This window comes from Excalfactoria chinensis, chromosome 2 (genome assembly GCF_039878825.1).
Source record: "Excalfactoria chinensis isolate bCotChi1 chromosome 2, bCotChi1.hap2, whole genome shotgun sequence".
NCBI lineage: Eukaryota > Metazoa > Chordata > Aves > Galliformes > Phasianidae > Excalfactoria > Excalfactoria chinensis.
The window spans coordinates 135,881,492-135,906,822 of NC_092826.1; the positions used below are offsets into that span (position 1 = coordinate 135,881,492).

The 25,331-nt window shown below is 46.7% G+C and overlaps 2 protein-coding genes across 3 annotated transcripts in view; both read left to right on the forward strand.

Moving 5' to 3' along the window:
- RHEB (Ras homolog, mTORC1 binding) overlaps window positions 1-15,232 on the forward strand; it is a 28,933-nt gene extending 13,701 nt beyond the window's left edge. The window contains exons 3-8 of one of the 2 annotated variants that reach the window (XM_072329478.1): window positions 2,719-2,786; window positions 5,473-5,555; window positions 9,313-9,369; window positions 9,470-9,517; window positions 10,013-10,094; window positions 14,667-15,232. In XM_072329478.1, the coding sequence (XP_072185579.1) occupies window positions 2,719-2,786; window positions 5,473-5,555; window positions 9,313-9,369; window positions 9,470-9,517; window positions 10,013-10,094; window positions 14,667-14,759 (431 nt within the window). In that variant the 3' untranslated portion in view covers window positions 14,760-15,232. The remainder of the gene's footprint in view (window positions 1-2,718; window positions 2,787-5,472; window positions 5,556-9,312; window positions 9,370-9,469; window positions 9,518-10,012; window positions 10,095-14,666) is intronic. The other variant, XM_072329479.1, reaches the window with a different exon arrangement.
- Window positions 15,233-17,199: 1,967 nt separating this feature from the next.
- Window positions 17,200-22,076, forward strand: CRYGN (crystallin gamma N). Its single transcript, XM_072329480.1, has 4 exons — window positions 17,200-17,220; window positions 17,701-17,949; window positions 18,313-18,458; window positions 21,790-22,076. Exons 1-4 carry the CDS (start codon window positions 17,200-17,202, stop codon window positions 21,923-21,925), a joined length of 552 nt encoding a protein of 183 aa, XP_072185581.1. The 3' UTR covers window positions 21,926-22,076.
- Window positions 22,077-25,331: the final 3,255 nt, after the last annotated feature.

Below are 25,331 nucleotides of genomic sequence, written 5' to 3' on the forward strand. Positions count from 1 at the left end.
ATTTGGAACTCCAAGAAGGAATAGAAAACAAGAATGGGTGCACAGGTCCAGTATGTTTGATGACACCTTCAGGGGGCTGACGGTGTGCTCGTGGTTGTGGAGGCAGTACATGTAGGTTCAGGTGGTTGGATAAAAACATTCTTAAGGCTCAGCTTCTATGTGTGTGAAGCCAGCTGGCCCTGCAGGAGTGACAGCGCTTGTGCTTGGGAGCTGCTGCTGAGCAGTGATCTCCAGGGCTGGGCATGGAGCTTCAGCTCTGCTGTGTTACACAGCTGCTGCAAAAGCTGTGCTGGTGACGAGCATTGACTTGGACTGAAGACAATCAGAAAGGGATATGGAAACTGGTAACTGATGTGCCCTTACGAGGAGGTTATATTTACCATTCAGTAGCTCTGGGAAAGGTTTTACACTGTTCCCCTATCTCTGCTCAGTAGCACTGCTGATGTGAAGGTCTGTGTTTGTGTGCCTGGTTCTGATTCCTTACCACAGCGGCTTGTTTTCACAACAGCTGCCATTTGAGCAGCATTTGCAAATCTTCTCATTCATGTTTGTGTAACTGAAATATACTGCTTCTTAGGGAAGCAGTCAGTAGTCAGCAGCCCATGGAGTTGCTGTGCAAGTCACGCTGCTTCTTGGCTTTAGCAGCTCCTGGGGCTGCACTGTGCAATTACAACTGCATCAGAGTGGGCTGGTGCTGAAGGAGGAGGCTCTTCTGGTGCTGGGTGTCCCTGCTGTGAGCTTGCAGCTCCTTGCCCAGCATGCAGTGACTGCCCCACTGCTTCCTTTCCCTGCTTTGACACCCACTGCTCAGTACCAATGGTGGTGGTGTTTCTGTTTGGTCTATTCTGGGCTTCTAGAAGAGCCGCCATCTGTCCCTGTCCCTTTTTAAATATTAACTTCATGAGGCTCTTGAACCTACTTTGATTGCAGAGAGTTTTGATGTGGATGGGAGTTGTCAGGAGACCAGAGGGCAGCTGCTGTGCTCAGGCACCTGTAATGCACTGTGTCTCCTTCATCTTTGAAGCACTGATGCTGCATCCAGCAGCCCTGCATGTTAACATCTGTTTAAACAAGAACTTGTATCAGCCAAAAAGCTATTGTGCATTCTTGCTTCATAACCCTACAACCTTGTGCAGTGGTGCCAACAGCTTGCTGACTGCAGTGTGCAGGTGCTAACACAGCTGTAATACTGGAACAGATGAGGTATGGTTGGTAGGAGCTATCTGAGGCTTCATTCAAATTGCTCGTGTTACTACTGTAATGGAAATGGCTGCTCTGTGCTGTGCATGTAGACACTTGCCTTATAGAATCATTAAAATCAAGGTTGGAAAAGGCTGAGATCACCAGGTTCAAGTACTGGCCCATGCACACAGTACCACATCTCCATGGTTTTGGAACACCTTCAAGGACGGTGACTCCCCCACCTCCCTGGGCAGCCTGTTCCAAACAGCAAAATGTGGCTTTGTTTCATTTGCTCCTTTTTATGAGCACGCTTTGAGTGATTTAGGAAGGCTGAATCAGAGAGCTTTGGCTTCCTTTAGTGTGGAGCTAGCCCAGTGACGGGAGATAATATGTAGTGGAGGTGTGACTGAGCAGCAAGAACTGGGGGCAGGAGGAAAGCTGGTGCAGCTCAGCTTTAAGGAGACCCCATGCAAGAGTCAGGAGGTGTGGGCAGAAGCCAGCACAGCTGGATGGAGGACTGCACAGCTGGATGGAGAGGAGTCAGCTCTGCTGCAGCTTGAGGATGGACAGTCTGAGACGTGATCAGCACAGCACTGCAGTGCCGGTTATTTCCCCAGTAATCATTGCGAGGAAAGGAATGACTTCCTCTGACCATTAGCAGCTGGGAAAATTGCCTTCACCTGTATACAGCACACACGGAATGTCTGTGCTGCCCTGTGATCTCAGACTGAGGGCAACGTGAAGCCCTGCAGCTTGCACACTCTGGTTGGTATGTGCGGTGCTCGGCAGCACGTTGAGCTCCACGAGCTCTGACACGGTTTGCTTTCACAGTTGCATAAGGCAGACACTAAGAAAGGTTCCTCAGCTTGCAGTGTGTTGGCATTTCATAAACCCTGGGAAGAGCAGCAGTTCTCATCTCATAGGAACTGAATGTACTTCCTGACTAAGGACTGAACAGACTGGTTGGTAGCTGCGGCAAATGTGCAAGTACTGTGGGGAGCTTCAGCTAAATTCTCATTATTTAGGTTTAACATGTTCTTCATTTAGCCTGTGTGTATCTTAGCCCCAAAGAGGTTTGTGTAAATCCAGATCATTTACCTCGTGGTGTTTGTATCCAGGAAATCGATCTTGCTAAACTGCTTGGAAACTGGGGAAAATAACCTGTGTGTGAAGTTCAAAGTTAGCCTTAATGTTAATTGCATTTGTGCCTCGTGTTAACCACAAATTACAGATGCCTGCAAGTCTCTTTGAAATGATGTGTAGTAGTAGAGCCTTCTTACTCTGTTTCTAAGCAGCTCTAGAGGAAAAAAACCAAAACACATTGTAAGAATCTTCAGAAATTTGAAACACTAAAGTCAGTTTCTAAGTTTCAATACCTGCTGTACTCTAAAAAGCACAGCAGCCTGATGCAGCCTTCTACTTTAAAGCCTGTAACTAACATTCTTTTTCTTAACCCTTCAGCTAGCAGTGGCAGAGATGAGTGACTTCTGTCCTGTTCATCATTCTGAAACGCGTATCTGCTGTTTTTTATTCCAGCTTTTACAAAACTGATCACAGTAAATGGCCAAGAATATCACCTTCAGCTGGTTGACACTGCTGGCCAGGTAAGTACCTTTTTCCCTTTGCAACTTTGGAGTTAATGCAACAGGTATTGATGCTTGGGAAGAGCTACCCTGGTTGTGACCACATGTTCAAAGTTCTTAAGTAATCTGCTTGATACTTATGTTCTGGTAGTCTTCTTTAATTGGAAGATGCCAATTCAATAAACCACACAGAAGTATTTCTTGTCTTTCTTCAGTTTGTGTGCTCCAGCACCTTGGTTTGTATCCATTAAATAGGCAGAGTAGACAGCAATACGCATAGGTGTAGCGCTCACCAGGCTGCAAAGAAACTCCTGCAGTTTGTTTACATTGCTAAGTATGTGAAGGTTCATGCATGCATGCTTCTGAGCTTGGTGTAATGAGGGGGAATGCAGGAGGAGATGGTAAACAAATGCCTGTGGCATGGTCAATAGTTTATGAAATAGAGCTGCTAATTACGCAGGGGTGCTTGGCAGAACCTGCAGGTGAGTGCCTGCTCTGTGCACAGGAGTGCTCTGTGTCTTGAAGAGCTGTGCTTAAAAAAAGGGATTGCTAAGTCCCTTACCCTTTTCCTGTCTGCATGCTCTTCCTTTCTGTCAGTTCTGGTATTGTGCCTTTGGGTTCTCCCTAACTGTTAGCTTTAAGCAGCCAGTAAAGTACACAGGCAGTGCTTTTGACATGAAAGCTGCAGGACATTTGCTCATAGCTGGGAGAGTATTCAGGGCTGTGACCTTCTAGGACTATTTGATCACCTTCAGAGAGAGCTACATGATGTAAGAATAACTGTGTGCTGTAATTATATGCTGTCAGCTTGTGGTGCTAATCAGCAGCACTAGATCTACAGGTAATCAGTCAGAGGGTTTAGTAACAGCATTGACCACACATACTGGGGCCATAAACACGTTGTTTAGGAAATTGAAATCAAACAGAATTGCACAGCTAGTATTTTTCCTGGTCTGTGGTTATTTCCAGCTTTGATTCTTCCTTTGAATGACTTGAACTTTGAGTTGTGGCTCACGGGGTTAGAGGGAGAGATAATGTTGAGTTATGGAAGGTGTGGTTTGAACAAATTTCTCTCAGTTAAGCTTTGCTTAATGATCCATAGAGCAACGTTACACATGCAGTATAGCAAAGATTATATTGCAGATTTATGTCATATACTTGAAAACTTGGCCATGGCTTGAAAAGTTACAGCTCTGCTCGTTTTCTCACTTGGCAAAGTTCTTAATTTGATCCCCAAGTTCCAGGAAGTGTTAGTGGTCTTTACCTCTCCCGGTTACGTGTTCAGGTTTACATAGCTGAGTTAAGCAGGAGGCTCACTGTGGGACCTCAGAACAGGATGTAACAACAAATCTTATCTGAACCTGAATTCAAACTGTGGCAATCCTGAGTAGTTGCAGATAAAGGCAAATAACTGCAGAGCTGCACTTTCACCTGTTTTACTTGCAGGCCAGCTCACATCCCTCTGTGTTGACACTGGGATTACGCAGCCGGCAGAGAGGGCAGCTTGGCATTTAAGCAGAGGTGGGGGAGGGCTGCCCTCAGTGTGTAGCATGAAAGGCAAATAAGGGCATCGTGTGCAAATGTCGTTCTTTCATACTTTTTTGGCCGAATCTGGGAAGTTGATTATAAAAGGTTGGTTGTGAGGTGGGTTCGGTTGGGTTTTTTTTTGGCATTTGCCTGTTAAGGAAGTTTCTTTTCTGTTAGCCGTCTAGATTGAAGCTGCATGATTGCACCGCTCCATCTGTTCAGCCATGACAATATACAGGGAGGTTATGCATCTTCAGCTAAAATTAACATCCTAAGAAACACGAGCTTAAAAAGATGGCGAGCTCGCGCAGTAAGATGTGAGGCTCTTGTCAAAAAGCAAACGTTACCTGGGAACTGCTATTCGAATGGTTCTATTTCAGTGTTTAACGTGAAATTCTTGGTATTAGTGTTGTGGTTTCTGCACTCCGTCAATCTGTTTTGGTTACTGAGTTGTTCATTTGCATTTTCACAGGCGGTGTAAAAGTAGAGGTTTATTGTCTGGGTTTGGTTTTGTACGTTGGTCGGTGCTGGTGGTGATGTCGCTTTGGTGGGCTTCTATTTTTCATTAAACACTTGCCATATAATGGAAACTTCTGGTTGCCGTGAAGCAACTAATGGCTACAGTTCTTGCATCTGTGATGAGCATTAGTTAGCTTGATATGCCACAGCTGCCTAACAGACCCCATAGGTAAGTTAGCTGTGGTCAGTGCCCCTTGATATGTGGAACTGCTGGATCCTGTCTACAGCTGCTGAAATGTGGGGGGTGATGGAAATGTGTCACATAATGGAACGTATCGCATAATTAGCATAACTGCTGATTAGTGGTAAGACAGAGTGAGTTCTGTACTAGGGTAAAACTGATAGCTGAGCAGTGTAAGAGGATTGGGGATAGCTTTAGCTGATCCGTAGTCTTAAGAGGGAATAAAGCGAAAAAGCTGTAGATTGAATTGTAGAGTATACAAGCTAACAGGCTAACTAAGCTGGTGCTCCAAGCCCTCTTTGCTTTCTCTTTCTTGGGTACAGATTCCACCCCTGCGATTCTGTGACTATGATGACGAAACCTAATTCTCAGAATTACCCAAAATATGCCGTGTATGTGACTAACAGCTGCCAATGACTTGCTAGCATCAAGCTCTCAGCACTGGCAATAAATAATTCAATTGCAATATTCCTTCTACAGGATGAATACTCCATATTTCCTCAGACATACTCCATAGACATCAATGGCTACATTCTTGTTTATTCAGTCACGTCAATAAAAAGGTAACAAAGTCTGTTGTGTTCTCCTGCTTCACACGTTAGCCATGTACATATCAGCTCAGCTCCTGCCTCTGCTTTATTTTTCTTTACATATGTGTAATTCCTTCAGTCTCTCTGCCTTAGAAATGTAATTGAAATACAAAAGAATGGCTTTTCAGAATTTTCCCCTCAGATCCAAATGTCACAAAGCACTTTGCAGACCGAAGCAGGAGGTGCTGTGTGAGAAATGGGGCAGTGCTGAGCTCCAGTGATTGAGTGTAAGTGAAAGCACATAGACTGGTTCCAGGAACAAACAGGCTTTGTGCTGTAGCGTGAGAGGCGAAGATGGAGGTCAGCATGAACCACAAGGGCACTGCACATTTATGTTGCGAACCAAGCTAGGTGTTCATCTGTCCCTCAGCCTAGCAGCATTACTGAGATCCCTTTGGCTTCCCATCGCAACTCATTCTGATTAACCATCAACAACTTTGACATAAGCAGCAATATGAGACTTCTGGCCTGTAGACTCGCTCTTTCTATGCTGTGGCAAATCTCTTCTTTGAGGTTTTCCAGAGTTTTTGTCTTGTCCTCACTGCTAACTGTAGTCAGTCCTCGCACAAGGAGAGGCTCCATCATAGCTGGAGAATTACTTAGAATCACTTAGAATTGTCTCAACCTTCTTCTGTTGAGGTATTGTCTTCTGTTATTTTGTCCTTTCCCTTTGGCCTACTTAAATTAAGTACAGATCAACCTTGAATCACTCTTAGTTTCCTAATACTGTACAGCATCTTCAGCCAAAATAATCCTCTATAGTATTTTTCCTTTTGTTGAGAATGATGTTAAGACCTGGAGCCTTTCACTTCAGGTAGAAGAAGAGTGCTGCTTCCCTTGCACTTGTAAGCTGATCAGCTTTTGACAAGCACTGAAGCATTCCATGTCTTTTCCTCTAAAGCAGGAAGAAGTCATCCTGAGTATCCTTCAGTAAGATCTTCAGAAGCTGCAGGTGAAACAGCTTTCTTGTTGGTTCTTCTGTACTTCTCAGAAAATGGATGTGGTCTGGCCATCAACTTCAGCTGCTTCTGAGTTCTTTAAGGTTGAGCAGATTTTCAGTTCTTCATTCTTGGAGTTCTTCATTCCTGGTTTCCATCTGTAGTTTTGAAGTAGTGAACTGAAAGCACGGGGGAAGTGCGGCAGATGTTGGGCTCTCGTGTGTATTAAGAAACTACTTTTTTCTTCTTTATCTCTCCCTCCCTTAATCAGAGATCCCTTGTTGGTGCTGAGCGACCTGTAGAAGGCTGGAATAGTGATCCCAGTCCTAAGAAGAAATTCACATTGTTCAGTATTTGATTCTTGTTCAACTTAATCCCAATCCTTGCTTTTTTTTTTCCTCTCTGAGATTTCAAAGTATTGATGATCCTTTCTTGTTCGCTTTCTTATCTCAGTTCAGCATCAAGATGGTGTTTAGGCAACAGATCTTCCACTGTACTCTGGTATCTTACGTATCTTTCCCAAGCAATCAGATTAGTCACTGTCTGTCTCAGTTTCTGTTGGTGTGTGTATCCATCGGAGTTCTGATCCAACTGAGTGTAAGCTTTGACATCAAACTAAATAGAAGTGTCCTCTGAAAATTATTTTCTTCCCTGCTGATCTCCACTGGGAAGTTTATAATGGGGCTTGAGCGAAAGCTGCTGCCCTACATTAGTAATATTCCCAGACTCTGAGCTGCAAGGTTACTGGAAGGCTTTTGCTCTAGTTCAGCTTAATTAAATTCCAAATTTATATCGTGCTGTGTTCCATGCTCTTGTATAGCACAGCTAGTAATCCTTCACGTTGTATTTCACACAGTTTTCCTGTAACCCTGTTTGCTTAACAGAACTGGAAAGGACCTTTTATGGTCTGCGGACCTCTTGCTGTTTCACATCTTGGTGTGATGTTGGGTTTTTTTTTGGGGGGGAGGTTGTTGATAAGGGCTTTAATTTGTGCCTTTGGTCCTTCTAGCTGTGTTTGAGAATGCTTTCCAAATTAATTAAATGGATCCAGTCAGTCCATTTTCATTCTAAGTAGTTTTTACCAACTTGTTTCTGTGCCAGCATCATGTTGGAATTTAAATAGCATTTCCCTTTTGGTTTTCACCTTGATCTATTAATGAAGATCAGCTGTTAATCCTCGGTCTGTTTTGCTAAAAATTGAGGTCTGGATGAGCAGAAACTGGGAACTGGGCAGCACAATGTGGAACCACAGGTGAGGGCACACGCTGTGCTGTGCAGTGACACAGTGTTCTGGCTGCACTGGCAGCAGCTTACCTAGTAGTAGAAAGTGTCTGTATTACATTGGTGACTCAGCCATCCTGTGGCTAGTATGCTACGTGTCTCCTCTTGCTTCAGGCTGAGAAACAGTTCTGTGGTCTGTACCAGGATTATTTTGAATGATTTCTCCTTTGGTTTTTGGGGTCATCTGATTCTCTCTGTAGTGATGCCTTTGCACTTGGTCACAGCTGAACACAGTTTACTTCTTACTTCTGAGATACTCTGAAAGTCCAAGACCAGTTCTCAAGCCCAGAAATTTGCTCATACCTTTTCAGCATAAGCTCTTCATAACCTTTAATTCCTTCCATCGATTCCACGTTTGTGGTCTGCAGTATTTGAGTCAGTAACAGCAAGATGTGCTGGACCGAGTGAATTTTTTCTGTACACAGTTTGTTTCTGAATAGGATATACTAAATCTGCTCACTCAACGTGGAAATGTTGAGTTCTGCTCAGTCCGTAAAACTGTTGCTGAAGTCATGCAAGCAGGCCTCCTTGACACAAAATCCTTCTTAACCACAGTAGTGTTTATTGCTCTGAAGTGAGAAGCTGTAAGGAGTCCCAACATGAATGAGTACTGCATTCAGGTACCAGTTCTTTGAGATCCCAGAGCTGGAAGTACATTGGAGTGCTGCCCTATTTCTAAGAGCTTCAATTCTAACATAAGCACAGTGCAAAGGGAAGACTCTGCCCCTTTCTTCTGTGTCAGGTCTGTGAACCTGCAGCTCTCTTAAAGCTCAGGTGTGCACTTCATGCAGCAGCATCTTTTTTCCACAGTGCAATCTCTGTTGAAAGCTTGTTCTCAAAAGTGTTAAACGTCAGATTGGGGTTTCAGGCCTCGCAGTGCTGTGCAGTTCCTTATCTCCAGTCATATAAACACCATGTGGGCAGCAGGTGAGCTGTCAGCTGCCTCAGCAACCACTGCTTTGCTGCTGTCTTGCCCATCAGGTTCCTCACTATCAATAATGGGAAACTGAAATTCAGCCTTCTCTTGGTTTTCACACAATGCCCAAAACAAAACACAAAGAATTCTGTACGAGTTAAGATTCATTACAAGTGATGTGTTCCTTCTTGGTGGATTGTGCTTAATTCAATGCTGTTCCCTTGAAACTCTGCTTTAATCTGACATGCTCATCCAGGTGTGTCGGACTCTAGAAGCTGGATTTCTCACTGTGAATGCAAACCAGATTGGTGTGGGCATGGGGGCTTTTAGCATTGTGTGTTATAGATGCACCTGTCCTGGGTAACGTCTATTTCTGCAAGTGTCAGAACTGGGTGGGCTGTAACAATGTGCAAAGTACTGTTTGCTGCTGGGCCCATTTTGTCTGTTGTACACAAACCAGTAACACTTCAGCATCTTTGCAGTTCTGTCACTGTACGTAATTTGTAACACATATGCATTTAATTGCTTGCATGTTGGTTGGGTATTAAGGATAAGCATTGGAGTGCATGTGTGACTTCATCCCTTTATTTTGCAGTTTTGAAGTGATAAAAGTTATCCATGGCAAGTTATTGGATATGGTGGGAAAAGTCCAGTAAGTAGTGACACTTTCATCTCATTTCACTGCAGGCATGTTGCTAGTACTTTGTTCAGTATACTATAACTATTCTGAAGTTCTGAACTTTCTTTCACAGAATACCCATTATGCTGGTTGGAAATAAAAAAGACCTGCATATGGAACGGTATGTGATCTCCAGTATGTGGGAAATGCAAGGCAGCAGCCAGCATTCCTGTGGCTGCCATGGCCAGTTTTGTACTTGACTTTCCATGACCAAAATCAAAATGTAGGTTACAACAAAAGTACCAGCAAGGAATTGTGTCCACAATGTGAGTTGGCAGCTTCTGTTGTAATGCTGATTCTTGCTAAAAGCTTCCAAGAAAAAAAAGTAGCTGAAAGTTTCTTTCAAGTCAAGTAAGGAAGTGTCTTTTTTACCACTCTTATGACATGAGATGCTGCTGCAGCTTAGGGAAACAAGTCAGTGTTTGGGACAATTGCTCTCTTCTGGGTCACGTTTTGCCTGGCCCAGCAGTGAATTTGACAGCAGCAAATAGAAGTTGTGTGGGACCAGGCCTTTCAGAAATGTTATGTGTGCTTTAAGTGCCTCAGTCCTGTGGGGACATTGCTGAAGCTTCAATCCTTCTGTGAGTTACAAACACTCTTTCCTCTCTCTTGCCAGGGTGATCAGCTATGAAGAAGGGAAAGCTTTAGCAGAATCCTGGAATGCAGCTTTCTTGGAATCTTCTGCTAAAGAAAATCAGGTAACAGATTTAAGATTCACTTATTTGAATAGTAATGCTATGGAATGTCTCGTAGTGTCACCTGAGAAAGGGAGCTGAATATCTGCACGTGCTGTACAGATAGTTTGTGTAGATGGTTGGAAACAAAATGGGTGTCTGCATTCAGGTTTACATATGTGTGCTTTCTGATGCAACTGTAAGTTAAGGGCGTGAAATGGAGAACTGAAAGTTAAGCTTCACTGAACAAAACAAAACAGTGGCAAATTCAGACTTGCATCTCTGCTGTTTGTGGGGCAGGGTCTGTGATCTGCTGCAGTGACCTTGAATAGGGAGCTCCTTGTTGCTTCATGGGGTGTAAGGGAATGAACCTCATGTTTTAAGGTGCTGGGGAGGACTTGGTCTGTCTAGTGAGAGGAATAATAGTTTTGTGGGCACAGAACAGAGGCAGGCAGACACCTTTGTGTTACAGCTGAGGTGAAGTTGCTGTAACTTCCTTCAAAGCACCTTCTGAATATATTCTGGAGTTTGTATTTGTTCCTGTGGCTCATCGTAACACTTTATCACTGATTTTGATGCCCTACACTTGAGTATTTAAGCTACAAGAAACCTTCTGGTTTGAGCTTGAAGTGATTAAAAGCGACTATAGGTTGAGGGCGATAGTCTTTCTAACTGTATTTTGTGTTGCTGCTTTTAATGTAGGTATTGCCAACATCAGTACTGTTGCGTCTTGCAGATGTGAGTGTATAGTAGGGTGACAGGGGCACTGGCAGGCCGTGTTTAGAGAAATTGGTCCTTATGCACAAGTGCTTACATTGTCTCATGTTTAACCTAATACAGGCACATCCTTGGATGCTCTCAGCAGCAGAATCAGAAGGGCAGTCCCACAGTTAGAGCAGCACCTGCATGAGCAGCATTTCTTTCCCCTGTATTCAGCTGCAAAACAAGCAGTTGCTGACTGATAAGTTCTTTACTAGGAGAGTGGTTAGGCCCTGGAACAGGCTGCCCAGGGAGGTTGTGGATGCCCCATCCTTGGAGGTGTTCAAGGCCAGGTTGGATGGGGCCCTGGGCAACCCGATCTAGTAAAGGTGTATGTTTGGTGGCCCTGCTAGGCAGGGGAGTTGGAACTACATGATCCTTGAGGTCCCTTCCAACCCGGGTCATTCTATGATTCTATGATAACTTGTGGCTCTACTGGAAGCAGACAGTTGTGTAAAGTTGGATTTTCCCTGGCAGGAAACTTGCAGGTTTTTTCTCTCTCCATGTATGGAATACTTGGAATTAGTTTCTAAGTGCTTCTGTTTCTGGCTAAGAGTTGCACTAACCACGTCAGAATTGGCTGTGATGAAAGCATGCAGTTTCTTACTATCTTCTCTACTTGTGGAGAGCCTCAGATTCATACCTGCAGGAATGAAATCACCAGCCGAAGGAATAAACCAGTTAAAAGGAGGAGGTTATTTATTTCCTTTCAAACAACTCAGTACTTCTGGAATAGGCAGAGCTGTTGTTTGTGCTTTTTTTGGCCGTAGTTCACAATGCGTAACAGTGTAGTAATTCCTATCTTACAGAATATCCTATTACCAAGAACTCTTCTGAAGTTTGTATTGTGTATTGTCTTGGTTCAAAAGAAAAAAAGCAAGCTGTGTATATTTATGCAGAGAAGCTACAAGCTTTATATGATGCTTGACATGCCTTGCATATTAAATTGCTGCGCTAACAAAGTCCCATTGACTGCCGTGTGTTTGTGCCTGTGCCTTGGTCTCAGAGTATCAAGTTAGCTGTGTGCTGAGATCCATGCAGCTCCTCCTTGCTGTGGGAATTACAGTACAGCAGTAAGGTTGTTCTTGGTGTGTGATACACCTGGAAACTGGCTGACCCACAATGTTCAGGAGATATGGTGCATTACTTTGCAGGCCCACAACGCATGACCAGCTTTTAGGCATCTGATGGGCTCCCTCTTAGTTGCTTGGGACATGTGCAAGAAGGCATCATGGAGCCCAGAGTGGGGCTTCTCTCCTCATGTTCCTGCAGACAGTTGCTGAGGAATGGTTGTTGCTGAAGGAGGTGGATGATTGAGCTTGGAAAGCCAAATATAAGGCCTGGAGCTGTGAGGCTCTAGGGGAAAGGGAAGTCTTGTCTCTGTAATGTGTCTGCTTTTGGTGGAGGTGGAGCAGAAGTACGACAGTCCCTGGTGTGCTGCTCTGAAATTGGTTTGGTACATGGGGCAGCCTACAGAGACTGTAGGCTGATTCCAGTCCAGTTTGACCTACGTGGTCTGTTCTTTATAGCAATGCTTAGCAAGGAACTTTGAAAGGAGAAGAGGCATTCCCTGTTACAAGTCCTAGCAGAGGCTTCTCTCTCTCTATGCAAGGAGGTGGGAAAGCATTGACTCATCTCCCTTCCTGCTTTGCCCAAAAAAAAAACCCAAAAACTATTTGGAGCATCTGTGGGAGTCCTAGGAACAAATCCCTACTGTGGCAGGCAACTAAAATGGTTGTGCAGATGAACTTAATCCAATCCAGGCCTGTTCTGCTGGGAGTTGTCAGAAGGTACCGTACTGATGAAATGGTGTGGCTTTGTCTCTCCCACTTCCCGTTTATTCAGAGATCTAAGCTGATATGAAGGTAAGAGGTAGGGGGCTGGCAAGAGTTCCTCAGGTCTGATCTTCTTTAGGCTCTGTGTCCCTTTCTCTAGATCCTGGTGGCCTGGTGAGGCTTTGGAACTTGTGTATCATATTGGGCACCTGGGGAGATACCTAGGCTTTAAGAGGGCAATTCTGGGGCTGGATGGCCAGGAAAAGATGCTGGTTAAATTAAGTCTTGGTTGGAGAGGATCAGTTGGATTGGGTGAATGCTTCCTACAAGAAGAATTTGGGGGTATTTGGGGTTGTTGTTGTTGTTGTTTATTCTTAAAGCCAGCTTCAAGCTGGAAGTGTTCAAGGACATCATGTATCTTGTAAGCAAAACATGAGACACATACAATCACATCCTTTTGAGCTACAACCTGAAGCTGAATTCAGGTATTAAATCCCTCCTGTGGGCCCTAGATGTGCTTGTTGTGTTTCCTCAAGCTGCTTAATTATTTCTAGGTGTGTTGAAGTGCTGTGTATCTACTGGGCTAACTTCTAGAGCTTCATTCTGGCTTTCCTTGGGGGATTTGTTACTTTGTTCCCCCTAAGCCATTGTGCAGTTCTTTGGCTTTAATCCCAGCACAATAAATGGCTAATGGCATCAAATACAGCCAGGACCCAGATAGGTCCATAAGCCTGCTTGAAGCTGGAAGCCAGAGAGTAATGAGCAATCGTGTGCCCATCCACTTACACAGAATTCATTAGAAGGGGGAAGGAAGTAGTAAAACATAAAAAATAAAATCCACTTCTCACCAAAAAAGCTCTTAAAAAGGAGTTCTGGGATGTTGCTGCTTGTTCAAGAGCAGGTTTGTATCTAAGCCTGGAAGGTGTGCAGTGTGTGAGGGTGTGCTCAGAGACGCTTGGGATCTTGCCCTTCCCCCTCAGGGATTTGGGAGTGTTTGTGGGAAGGGGAAATGCTCTTCCTTACCTGACCATTGTTCAAGTTCCTTTGCCCAGTTCTGTGCCAGGAACAACCAGTAGCACGAGCAGCAAAGAATTTCCTCTCCGACCAAGCAATCTTGTGTTGGGAAAACAGCACAGCAGCACTGAGCTGAGGGTTGCAGCTGTGGGCTGGTTTAGGGCTTTGGACCTTCCTGTTTGTGCACCTCCTGGGCTCTGTTCCTTTGGCACCCACAGGTGTGAAGGAGCACCGAGCCTCCTGGTGCCTCGCACACAGCTGCACCCATTTCCCTGCCTGGCATCTCTTTCACTCCCTCAAGGGAAGGAGGTAGAAGAGAGGCAGATGGCTTTCTGTAGGCTAGATGTGACCCACATCCCGTTAGTGCACCATATGCAGACAGATGCATAGAAAGTCTGGCTGCGTTCTTTATTCCTTGTTGCAAAACAGTTTCTTGCGTTGCTTAAAAGCTCATTCTAAAATCCTTGAGTGTATTTGGGCTGAATTACAAGTTCCTACGGGTTAACTGTAGGGCACTGATTAAAGCTTCTCAGTGAATATATGTTCTCTGTGAAATGAATTAGCAGCCCTGTGAACTCCTACATCTCAGTGTTCCCAACAGCGTGGCTTTGACAGAGAATATATAGCTGCTTGGTTGTTGGAATAAAGCGTGGGTTTTTAGAGTAGGTGCTTTCAAGCAGGAATATAAAGAACTGGTGCATTAAAATGTCAGCTGTAAGCAATGAAATATCAGTACGGTGTATTTGTATATCGGTATATTTGGCCTATTTTTGACCAAGGGAAACTCTTCATTAGTGGAACCAGTTTGCTGGCAGCTGTGGTCCTGTCCGTGCTCTTCCTTCAGTCTCACTTGCCCAGGGGATGCACTTTGGTATACAGGGCTGATGAGCCACCGGTCAGATCCTGCTTGGGTTGTGGAGGGCCGTTGTCAGCAGGTGACTCCCAGCCCAGCAGCATCTGCTGCCTTCCCTTTGGCAGGGATGCATTCCGTGTCGGTGCAGTGGGTGGAAGCGCTGCCTGCTTCTCACCGTGTTCTCTCTCTTTGCAGACCGCCGTCGATGTTTTTAAGAGGATAATTTTGGAGGCAGAAAAAATCGATGGGGCAGCTTCACAAGGGAAGTCTTCATGCTCAGTAATGTAATTCCACTGCAAAGCCTGAAAACAATGGGAATACATTCTACCTGGAGAAGCAAAACTGCCCTTTATCTTCAAGGATAAAACTATGCTTCTTTTTTTTTTTTTGTTGGGTTTGTTTTTTTTTTTAATTTTTTAATTTTGTGGGGTTATTTTGTTTGTTTTTTTTTTTCCTTCTGTTAACCTGAGAGATACACAGCTGGTTTGGAGCCTTTCCCTTCAGATTATGGTAAACTCTGACTCCTGTGCAAACGGCTTCACTTCCATCTTCAAATTTTAAGCAATCATATTTTCAATTTATATCTTGTATTTCTTAATATTATGACCAAGAATTTTACTGGCATTAATTTTTCAGTGTAGTTTGTTGGTTAGAATAATCATCAAAATGATGCATATTGTTACACTACTATTAACTAGGCTTGGATATCAGTGTTTCTTTGTGTTAAATGTATACTTGTAAATAAAATAGCTGCAAACCTTCACGCTCTCCTTAGAACTTTTTGGTGGCTGCCCCCGTACCAGCTTCTGTGTGAGATGTTCACCTGTCAGCCCTAAGAGGAGCGTGCGATGGCTTAGGAGGAAATCCCAACCACTTGTACTGCTGGAACTCCGAGGTGCTCAGGTAGCTCAGCTGCATTTTGTGCTGCTTATCGAAAGGAGATGCAAGGGACGCCTCTGTGAGTGTATCAGGGAAAGGTTTGGAGGGAGGGATGAGCTGGGTTTTGTCACATAGCACTGTTTGTTCCTCCGTGTGACCATGAGAGCTGCAGGCTGAAGGGCACACATCCATTCCGAGGGATGGGCTGGTGTGCAGCTGGGCACCCTCAGGCTTGGAATGGATTTGGCCAAGTTAAACTTGCAAAGAAAACAAAACTGTTGTTTAAAGTAAATCACACGTCGAACAAATAGATGTGAGTTGCTTATCATGCATTTCTACACTCATGCATCCAGCTAACGTGGGCTCTCAGCACCTGGCCTGGTCCCAGTGCTGCATTGAGCAGCTTCTTCAGTCTGGAAGCAAACTACTTGAACTTGGTATTTGAGAGGAGAGAAAAAAACGTGCAGTTGACCTACTTTGTGTAGAAGATGCTGATTTAGGGAAATGTTTATTAAATGGGGTGTTTTCTCATACATTTAAGTCCACTGAAAAGTTTTAATTCTTGGCAGGAATAAAATGGAAGAGATACTTGCAGTGTTTCTGCAATAGGACTTAGCTTTTGCTTTTCAGTCTGTGCTGAATGATGCAGATGTAACAGCGTAACCCCCAGGCTGCTGGTTCTCTGAACAATCAGTATTTGTGCCAAAACTTTACTTTCAGGATTCAGAACGTGACCTTCAGTGGAACCCAGGGACAACATGTGTGGGGGAGGCACCTTCCAGCAGTGAGGATCCTGGGTAGCCTCGCTCCTTTCTGCCCACTCAGGGGTTCTGTGGGTTTGGCTCTTCAACACGAGAGCCCTAAAGGGGGTTGAGTGCTCTTGGAAGCCCAGTGTTATATGTAGTAGCAAGAAGTCTGTCTAGCTCACCTAGAATTCAGAGAGCATCATCTGGCAGCTGCTCTGATCCCACCAAGCGTTCCCAAGGGCTGCGGTAAGTGATGCACAGCTTGTAAGGGAAAGAAGGAAGGAAATGGCAAGTTCTCTGGGTTGGTTGAGATCCCACCTGTGTCGCTGTGCCCTGTGCAGGTGCTGCAGGCACTGATTCATGAGGGCCTTCTGGGCCCATGCTGCTAATTAGTGCCACTGGGCTGCAGCCTTGCAAGGAGAAAGGAACAGGCTCTAATTAGTCCTTACACAATCAGCGCTGCTCATCCTCTGAACACGTTTCTAATGCTGGTTAAACCTCGCAGCCTCTTCTAATGAGGTCAGCATCTCTCTCACAGCTGGGGAGAGGCAGAGATACTTCTGGAGGTGTCTTCAATCTGTGAGAATGGGGAAGACATGACTGAGCATCAGCAGCACTGCTATTGCTGCCCGGAGAGCTGTGGGTGCCCCATCCCTGGAGGTGCTCAGGGCTGGGTTGGATGGGGCCCTGGGCAGCCTGAGCTGGTGATGAGCAGGCAGCCCATGGCAGGTGTGGTAACTGGGTGGGCTTTGAGGCTGCCAGGCTGCCAGTCTGCCTTCCTATTGCTGTCTATTCCAAATAATGACGTTAAAAAGAAATCCTTCCAAAAGAAGCAGCAAACATGCACTGCTAATCAGCCAAAGGCCTGCCAAGCAAATCTGTTGTTTCACTGCCTGTCCCCAGTCAAAACCCCACACTCAGCAGCCCCGGGCCCCATTCTGCCAACTAAGCACGGCTGTGCAAAGCCCCGGCTCCCACTGCTTTGTCCCAAAAGTCCTGTGGCAGCAGCCCCACTGCTCGGCCCATATATAGCGGGGCAGCCTCGTGTGCTGTGGGGTTGGGTCAGCTTCTGATTTATGGTCCTGGAGAGCAGCCATCAGGAAATGTCTCAGTACTCAGGAAAAGTAAGTATGGCCTCACGCCAGGACGGGCTGCTGTGGGGTGAGGGTTGGGTGATGTCCCACTCAGGTGCAAATTAAGCGCAGCAGGGATGGGGAGGGTGCCGGGGATGGAGTGCATTTGGGAGCAGGGCTTTGTGTTTGATTCTTCATGCTGGAAACCATAGAGTGATTTGAGTTGGATGGGACTCTTAAAGGTCATCTGTTCCAACCCCTCTGTAGTGAACAGGGACACCCACAGCTCCATCAGGTGTTCAGAGCCCTGTCCAGTCTGACTTTGGGTGTCTCCAAGGATGGGGTACCCACCACCTCTCTGAGCAGCCTGTGCCAGTGCCTCACCAGAATGCTTGTAAGGGGATGGTTGCATGCTCTGATAGGAAAAGAGGCTGAAAACCAAGCTGACCCCAAAATGAGGCACCGGTGAGAGGTTCCCATTGGCTTGCAGCTGAGGTCCTCACCTCCGTCCTCCTCTCCTCCCCGCCCCAGATCACTTTCTATGAAGGGAAATGCTTCTCAGGCAGGAAGCTGGAGGTGTGCAGCACCTGCAGCAGCTTCCAGCAGCGAGGCTTCCCCCACCGCGTCAACTCCATCCGCGTGCAGAGCGGGGCTTGGGTCTGCTTCGACCACCCCGAGCTGCACGGGCAGCAGTTTGTGCTGGAGCACGGCGAGTACCCACATTGGCAGCGCTGGAACGGCCGCGGTGACCGCATGGGCTCCTGCCGTCCTGTGGGCATGGTGAGCAGCTCTGATTGCCCAAGGGGGTAGAGATGCAATTCTGGGTGTAAAACACAACAGCATTGATGGGAACGGGGTTATTGTGGTGGTTTTCAAAAGAGATAGGGGATGCTCACAGGGAATGGGAGTGTGCATCCCAGGGTTGGGCTGGGGTCTCTTCTTCAGCTGCACTGCAGCACAGAGATGGGCACGCAGGTCTCCTGGTGCTGGTCCCTCTGCTATGGGATGCGCCCTGAGTGCTCAGCCTGCAGCTTCTCATGCATTCTCATTTCCCCAGGGGATATCAGCGAGTGCTCTGGGGGATATAATTCTCTGTGGGTTTTGTTTCTGGTGTTGTTACTGACTCAACCCCGTTGTCCCCAGCACGGGCAGCACTACCGCATCGAGCTGTTTGAAGGGAGCTGCTTCGGCGGCCGCAGCATGGAGCTCACTGAGGACTGCTCCAGTCTGCGTGGCCAGGGCTGGGAGCAGCCCCATGTCAATGCCATCAGGGTGTATGGTGATGGTGCGTGAGTACCCGCGGCTGCTGGGGGCTGGGGGAGCCTATAAGCCTGGCCAAGTCTGTGGTTCCATGGGGGGTTTTGGTGCTTCTAATATTGAGTGAGGAATGAGAGCAGCTCCAGCAGGGCATGCAGGAGGGTGGCAGCTAAGCACAAGCTACATGAAGACGCAGTCAAGGGGTCTGCAACCTAACACTCGGCCCATCCCTTTTCTTTTTCTTGTTTCACATTTCCTTGTCTTTTTCCAAACACCTCTTTAAAACCCACGTGAAACCTACTGGGCACTGCAGTCAAGGCTTTCACTTTGTAAGCAGCTTCCCCAGGGCTTCTTGCAACACCAGAAACCCCTCCTTGGACAGCCAAGGTGACGCAGCAGCACCTCACCTTCAAATTAAATCCTTTTTCTTAAAGGCAACAGTGGTTGCTGAGGTGTGGAGGAGAGATACTGGGATCCCCCTGTGGGGACTTTGGTGCCTTGTGAAGCTGCTTTGTGGATGCATTGCCCCATCCTTCTGCCCCACAGAATCCCCAAGCACTTCTGTAGGGTAGCAGCTCTGCCTTGTTCCAGCTGTTGTGTGGCAAAATGCCCCAGTGCCATTACTTTTTGCCTGTCCTAGGCTGGATTTACACATCTCACTTGATGCTGGGTGTCCCAGAACAGGAAGAACAATGCTACACTCCAAGACTGCAACATCCTGACACTGGTTGTACTGCGGAGCTTTTTCTGATTCAACAGAAGATCCCTCCATTTCATACAAAGAGAAAGAGATAATAATAACCAGGCTTAGAATCATGGCATCACAGAATCGTTATGGCTGGAAAAGACCACTGAGATCATCCCACTGTGCCTGATAACCACGTCCCCCAGTGCCACAGATCCATGGCTCTGGAACACTGCATGTCTTCATTGCCCACTCACAGGTACACAGAGTTGGTTTGTTACCACCAAGGAGCTCCCAAGGGAAGAGCAGCCAGAGCCCAACAGGGGCCCTGCACCATGGGGAAGTCCGGTGCCATAAAGCCAAGAGCCCACGAGAGCTTTGGGACCAATGATTCACCACACGTGTCCCTGTAGCAGAGACTGGAGTCTGCCCAGAAATTGTCAAGCACTTGAGTTTTTCAGATTGATTTCCCCCTCTCTCGATACGCATAATAAGGGCCACAAAGCTTTCTTTCCCTCACACGTGAGTCTAAACGTTTGCCTGCTTATGTTCGCATGACGTGACTTTCTGAAGGCTTTCAGTGCCTTTGGCATTGCATGCCACAAGGCTTTCCTTTCGGGATTGAGGACAAGCAGACAGAAATGGTGCTGATGAAGCCATGGAAGCAATGCTCAAATGGAAGTGCTGTTGTGGGGCAGTTCTGAGGTGTCTCTGTCTCTTTAGGAGCTTCACCTGCTCAATGGGAAGTGCCTTTGACCCAGCTTTCCTAAGGATCCATCACCAGATGAACCAACACAGCACATCCTGCCATGGTGCCGGCCCTTCCGCAGCAGAGGGGCAGATGCTGTCCTTGTTCATTGCAGGGGAGTTGGAGCAGATGACCTTGCAAGGTCCCTTCCAACTCAAATGACTCTGCCATGCTATGAAATAAAGGCAGCGCTAAGTAAGGCACACAGATCCTCAGTCATGTGCCTCAGTCCCATCTTTCTGGTGTTCTTTGTGCTCCCTTCACAGCCTTCTCCTAAGTGGAGGAAGAAGCGATCCTGGTGGGCCTATGATTCTTTTCCATACGCAGAGAATAAATAAGTTGGTGGGATGGGGTAGAAAAGGAAGGAAGAAATCTGTGTGTGCATTATGCATAAGGCTGGGGTGTGTTCAGAGGAGGAGGACAATGTTATACATGGCTCTTAACGTGAAGAGCTGAGCAACCTCTCCAAGAGTTCAAGCTGGGATACACAACGAGGGCACAGAGCTCTGGGGCACCCTGCACTACAGCTGCGTGAGCAGAGCCGCGAAGCGAGCCTCAAGGAAAGCCTGTGCATGGCTTTGCCATCCCCTTTTGGATAGAAACTGCCTGCAAAAAGTACTGGAGAACAAACTTGTTCATTTGTAGGAAACACCCCGGAGCCAGCTGTTTGGCCGAGCACTCTTTGGCAATGCTGCATGCTTGCAGATCGCAGCTGTGCCAGCAGCACAGTGGGACCAGGCAGGCAGCCGGTGCTGTGCGGACAGATGGAGCTGAGACCCACCTGGAGGCATCCCAATAGTGCACTTCAACCCAAACACACCCAGCAGTCCTTGGGGTAGCTCAGCTGAATGCTCCCAGCTTTTGTATTGTAGAGTTCACGGGTGGCTGGCTTTACAAATGAATGTTTTTCCTACGGACGCAGCTTTTTGCTTTGGGTCAGGCTGCTCTGAGCTCGCCAGCTGTTGGCTGACCCCGCAGCAATCGCTGCTTAAAGGAGTTTCTCCCACAGGCAGTAGATCCTAACCGGATTGTCACTGCTGGATGTCTGGTGAGAGATGGGCTGCAAAACCCAACTGATTTGGGACATAAAAGTCATGTTCTGCTGTCATTGCTGAGCCCATAAGTGGGGCGAGTGAGAGTGACCTCTGATTTGGGGAGAGAAGAACGAGGCGGAGATGAAAAGTCCAGCAATGAAACCTGAATGTGAAAGTGCCAGAGCAAAGGCAAAGCCTGGTTAACAAGCATGGGAGATGTGAACAGAGGACAGAGCTGATGGTTGTTGCTGCATTGAGACCATGGCACAGTGCACATTAAGGGGCTGAAGAGAGAGAAGAATGACAACATGAGCTGCTGAGATAAGAGAGTAGGGGAATAAAACAACCCAAACCTGTCCCTGCTAGGAAATAGCAGAAAGATTGTTGAGAATTGCTGGAAAAAAGAGAATGTATGAAGTACAGATAAAGGTATGGTTCCCCTCGTGGCTAAAGACTCTTCTAGAAGGTAGAATGCATCTCAAGTGTCGCAGTGGGGATCTTTCTTCTTTTAGTCCAACACGGGGCTGAGGGGAGTCACATCCCTCTGTAGCACTTCCAAATCATAGAATCACAGTACCACAGAATCAAAGGGGTTGAAATTGGACCTCTGGAGATCATTCGGTCCAACTCTCCGCTAAAGCAGGTTCCCCACAGTAGGTTACACAGGAAGACATCCAGGCAGGTCTTGAGTATCTCCAAAGATGGAGAATCCACAGCTTTCCTGGGCAATCCGTTCCAGTGCTCTGTCACCAATGCTGTGAGTTTGTTTCTGTTGTGCGTGATGAAGATTGGCGAGGTCATGTCCCAGCACCATCATTACAGCGGCATGAAGGGGGAAGTGGCCGGTGTGGGCTTTGGGGCCGTGGGGACCCCATTAATCCTTCCTTTTTGCTCAGGTGGGTGCTCTATGAGGAGCCCAACTACCGAGGCCGTATGTATGTGGTGGAGCGGGGTGAGTTCGGCAACTTCCGAGCATGGCAGGGGTTCAATGCAAGCATCCAGTCCATCCGGAGGGTCATCAACTACTTCTAGCTGAGACCGTCAGACCATCCCGTTGGAGCTGGGCTGCTGGGTGTCAACCCCTTCAACTCACCCATGGAATAAACTGTACAACATCAAATTTTGGCTCTCAGTAAATTTGTTTCCATTAATTGAGTTCAAGAAGGAATGGATGTGCTCAGCGTTTCCGAGGTTATGTGCTGTGATTTTGCTTTTCTACAGTGCAGCGATTCATAGGGAGCGATGAGACACATCTTCTCCCTTAGCTGGCGGTGAGAGACCTGGGGAAGCTCCCAACAGTCTTCGAAGTCTGAGATGGGCACTAGGAAGATATTCTTCGCATTGCTGGTGGGGATGCATTGGCACTGCTGCCAAGAGAGCTGTGGGTGCCCCATCCCCGGAGGTGCTCAAGGGCCAGGTTGGATGGGGCCCTGGGAAGCCTGAAGTGGGGAGCCAGCAGCCCGTGGCTGGGGGATGGAACTGGATGACTTTTAAAGTCCCTTCCAACCAAACCATGCAGTGATTCTATGGTGATCCTATGACTCAAAAGCCCTTTGGCTGACTCTGATCAAAGCACAGTGGGCTGTGATGGCCATGCCCTGGGTGGCTCCTGGTGATACGTGGCCTGCTGGAGTCATAACAATATTTAAGCTTCTTTAATGGATTGCAAGGTATTTCTGGGTCAGGAAAGAAGGCAGGGAAATTATTCATTCATTGAGTGGGATGCACAAATGTACAATTCATGCATCAACTCTTGCGTAGTTCATTTTCTTTTAATTAAATGCAGCTTATGAAAGATTTTAGGAGTTCTTCCAGGATTAACGTTGCTTTTGCTTCACAAAGACTCTAATCTGCTCCTAAATTCAATGCGCTCTATTAAAAGTTAATATTCAGCCACATGCATTGTGCTCTGTTGTGACCTTCTGGACAATAATCTGTTAAAAAAATAAGCGCAAATGTGGTCCCAAAGAAAGACAGGCATTGAGGAGGAGTTTCATTCATTTAAAGCATTTTCAATGTCACAGTGCAGTATGAAGGATAAAGAAACAAAGGGCTTAAAATAAACCCTAACTGGAATCCCAGATGGAAGGGAAGGGAAGGGAAGGGAAGGGAAGGGAAGGGAAGGGAAGGGAAGGGAAGGGAAGGGAAGGGAAGGGAAGGGAAGGGAAGGGAAGGGAAGGGAAGGGAAGGGAAGGGAAGGGAAGGGAAGGGAAGGGAAGGGAAGGGAAAGGAAAGGAAAGGAAAGGAAAGGAAAGGAAAGGAAAGGAAAGGAAAGGAAAGGAAAGGAAAGGAAAGGAGAAAAAGCCCTGGTGAGCTGTGTGGTCTCACGGAAGCCTGTCTGCAAGCAGGCAGCACTTTGCTACCTATGGCACATCTTACATCCGTCTGTCTCAGACCCCCAGACCAAGTACCCACCATTTCTTAACACACGCTATCCCATTTACAAGCACGCTCCCAACGCAAGGAGCTGGTCTCATGAACGCTTTCTTTAAAGAAACCCTCTGGATGCAGAAGTCACTAAAAACTGGCGGTGGGGAATTAAATCCCACTTCTTTTTTTTTCTTGATCTGAGCCTAAATGGCTCAGAACTCCTAAATGGAGTTTGAATAATAGAACATATAAATGACAAAAGTGCCAGCTTGGTGGGAAGTGAACATGAGATGGTGCAGCAGAGATCTGCATTGCGCCACGTTATGGCTGAATGAGCTCTGCCCTGTGCACCAAATTGGAAACTATTCCTCAAAATGCCAGAGATAAAAAGATTCCCCCCCCCAAAAAAAAGGGGGGGCTAATTATTAATTGCAGGAGAGAGAACTAAATGAAATCAGCTCCAGTTCCATCTGGAATGACAGGAAAGCCCTAATAATCAGCATTACTGCGCTTGGCCAGGCTGCTGCAGTGTAATATTCAGAATAACTCTGAATTACCTCTGGCCCCAAAGCAAATAGCTCCTGCCAGAATGGCTGCATACACAAATGGCGTTTCTCTCTGGCTGGATAATATGGGAATTTGATGGAATATATCTTGCAAATGAACCCTTGGAAAACATCTGAGCAGCTACAATACTTCTGCTGTGCTCCGTTCTCCAGTACACACAGAAACCCTCCCGTCCTTTCTTCTTTCTTTCTCCACCTGGACCAGGTAACAGTGAACTCACTCCTCCATGCCCGCTGGAGCTGTTTTGTTGGGCCTTTCAGTGGGGTCTTTGAGATGCTTGTCCAACTCAAATGGAAGAGAATCATTAAGGTCAGAATAGACCTCAGATCACCAGGTCCAACCTCAGCCCATCCCACCGTGCCTACTGAACTCTCTCCCAGTTGCCACGTCTCCACAGTTCTGGAACACCCCCAGGGATGGTGACAAATGAAGTCCCAGAACCAGAGCGCATCCATCTGCCTGATGTGTTCAGCATCCTCAGCATCACCTTGATTTTTCATTTTAAACCATCCGGTCTTTGGAGAGGTTAAATCAAGTGATTCCTATTCAGTTCGGCCTCATGTAGGGCTTGTTGTCTGATGGCCTTCTGTTCCAGAAGTAACCACTCAATCAGCAAAGGAGGTACAATAACATATCACCTGTTTTGAGCTGTTCCCATACGTACTGGTGACAAAGAAGGAAATCAAAGATGCCTGCATGGAAGAAAGTGGGAAAGGACAGAGTCGTTTTGATTTTCCATAGAGCAATAGAAATGCTGAGGAGCAAATGGGTGCTTTCTGGGGACAGCTGACCATCTTTATGTGGTCTGCATAACTCCGTTCATAATCAAATCAGGCTGTCCCAGCTTCAGCACAGAGGAATGTAGCAGTGTTTGCAGTCAAACTGTGAAGGAAGCAAACACGAAATCACATTGAAATTGTTAATGGAAATTCCTTCTCTCCATACGATGGTCTCCGGTGGGTTGTGGGAAGCCTGCACTTTGTGTAGGCACTCACACCTGCGCTCACGCCATCCAAAATGCACTGAGAGCTTCCTCCCAGGCAGAAGGAAGAGCTTTATACACTCCTGCTAGGGGAGCACAGGGGCTGGCTTAGTGGAGGATCAGCCTCTGCTGTTTCATGGGAACACTGCATTTTTCTTTTTCCATGTTGTTTAACTCCTTGCAGCTGCTGTGCAGTGCTGCTCATTGCTTTGTTTAGCCTGATGATAGACACTGAGATAAATGCTTTCTCATGTGAGCAGCTCTTGGTGCTCACCAGCATTGCTCATGGGCTGTGATGGGGCATGAGAGCATCACAGCTCCTTCCCTACAAGTCGACCCAGGCAAGGCGATCACCTGTGGTCAGCACAGGTTTGTTCATGTCTGGGGAGAGGTGCTCCCAAGCTTTGATGCTGCTGCCCCATGATCAGGGTGCTGGGAAGGCTGGTGAATGATCCTGACTCATAGATGGGCAAGACTCGGTGGTTTCAGTTGGCTGTCCATTGCTTGCTTTGTTCTGCT

Bases quoted from the DNA above. Each gene is read 5' to 3' on its own strand.
- CRYGN (XM_072329480.1), top strand. From the start codon at position 17,200: ATGTCTCAGTACTCAGGAAAA. The intron at 17,221-17,700 runs GTAAGTATGGCC...TCCCCGCCCCAG, and splicing joins TGTCTCAGTACTCAGGAAAA to ATCACTTTCTATGAAGGGAA. The intron at 17,950-18,312 runs GTGAGCAGCTCT...CGTTGTCCCCAG, and splicing joins CCTGCCGTCCTGTGGGCATG to CACGGGCAGCACTACCGCAT.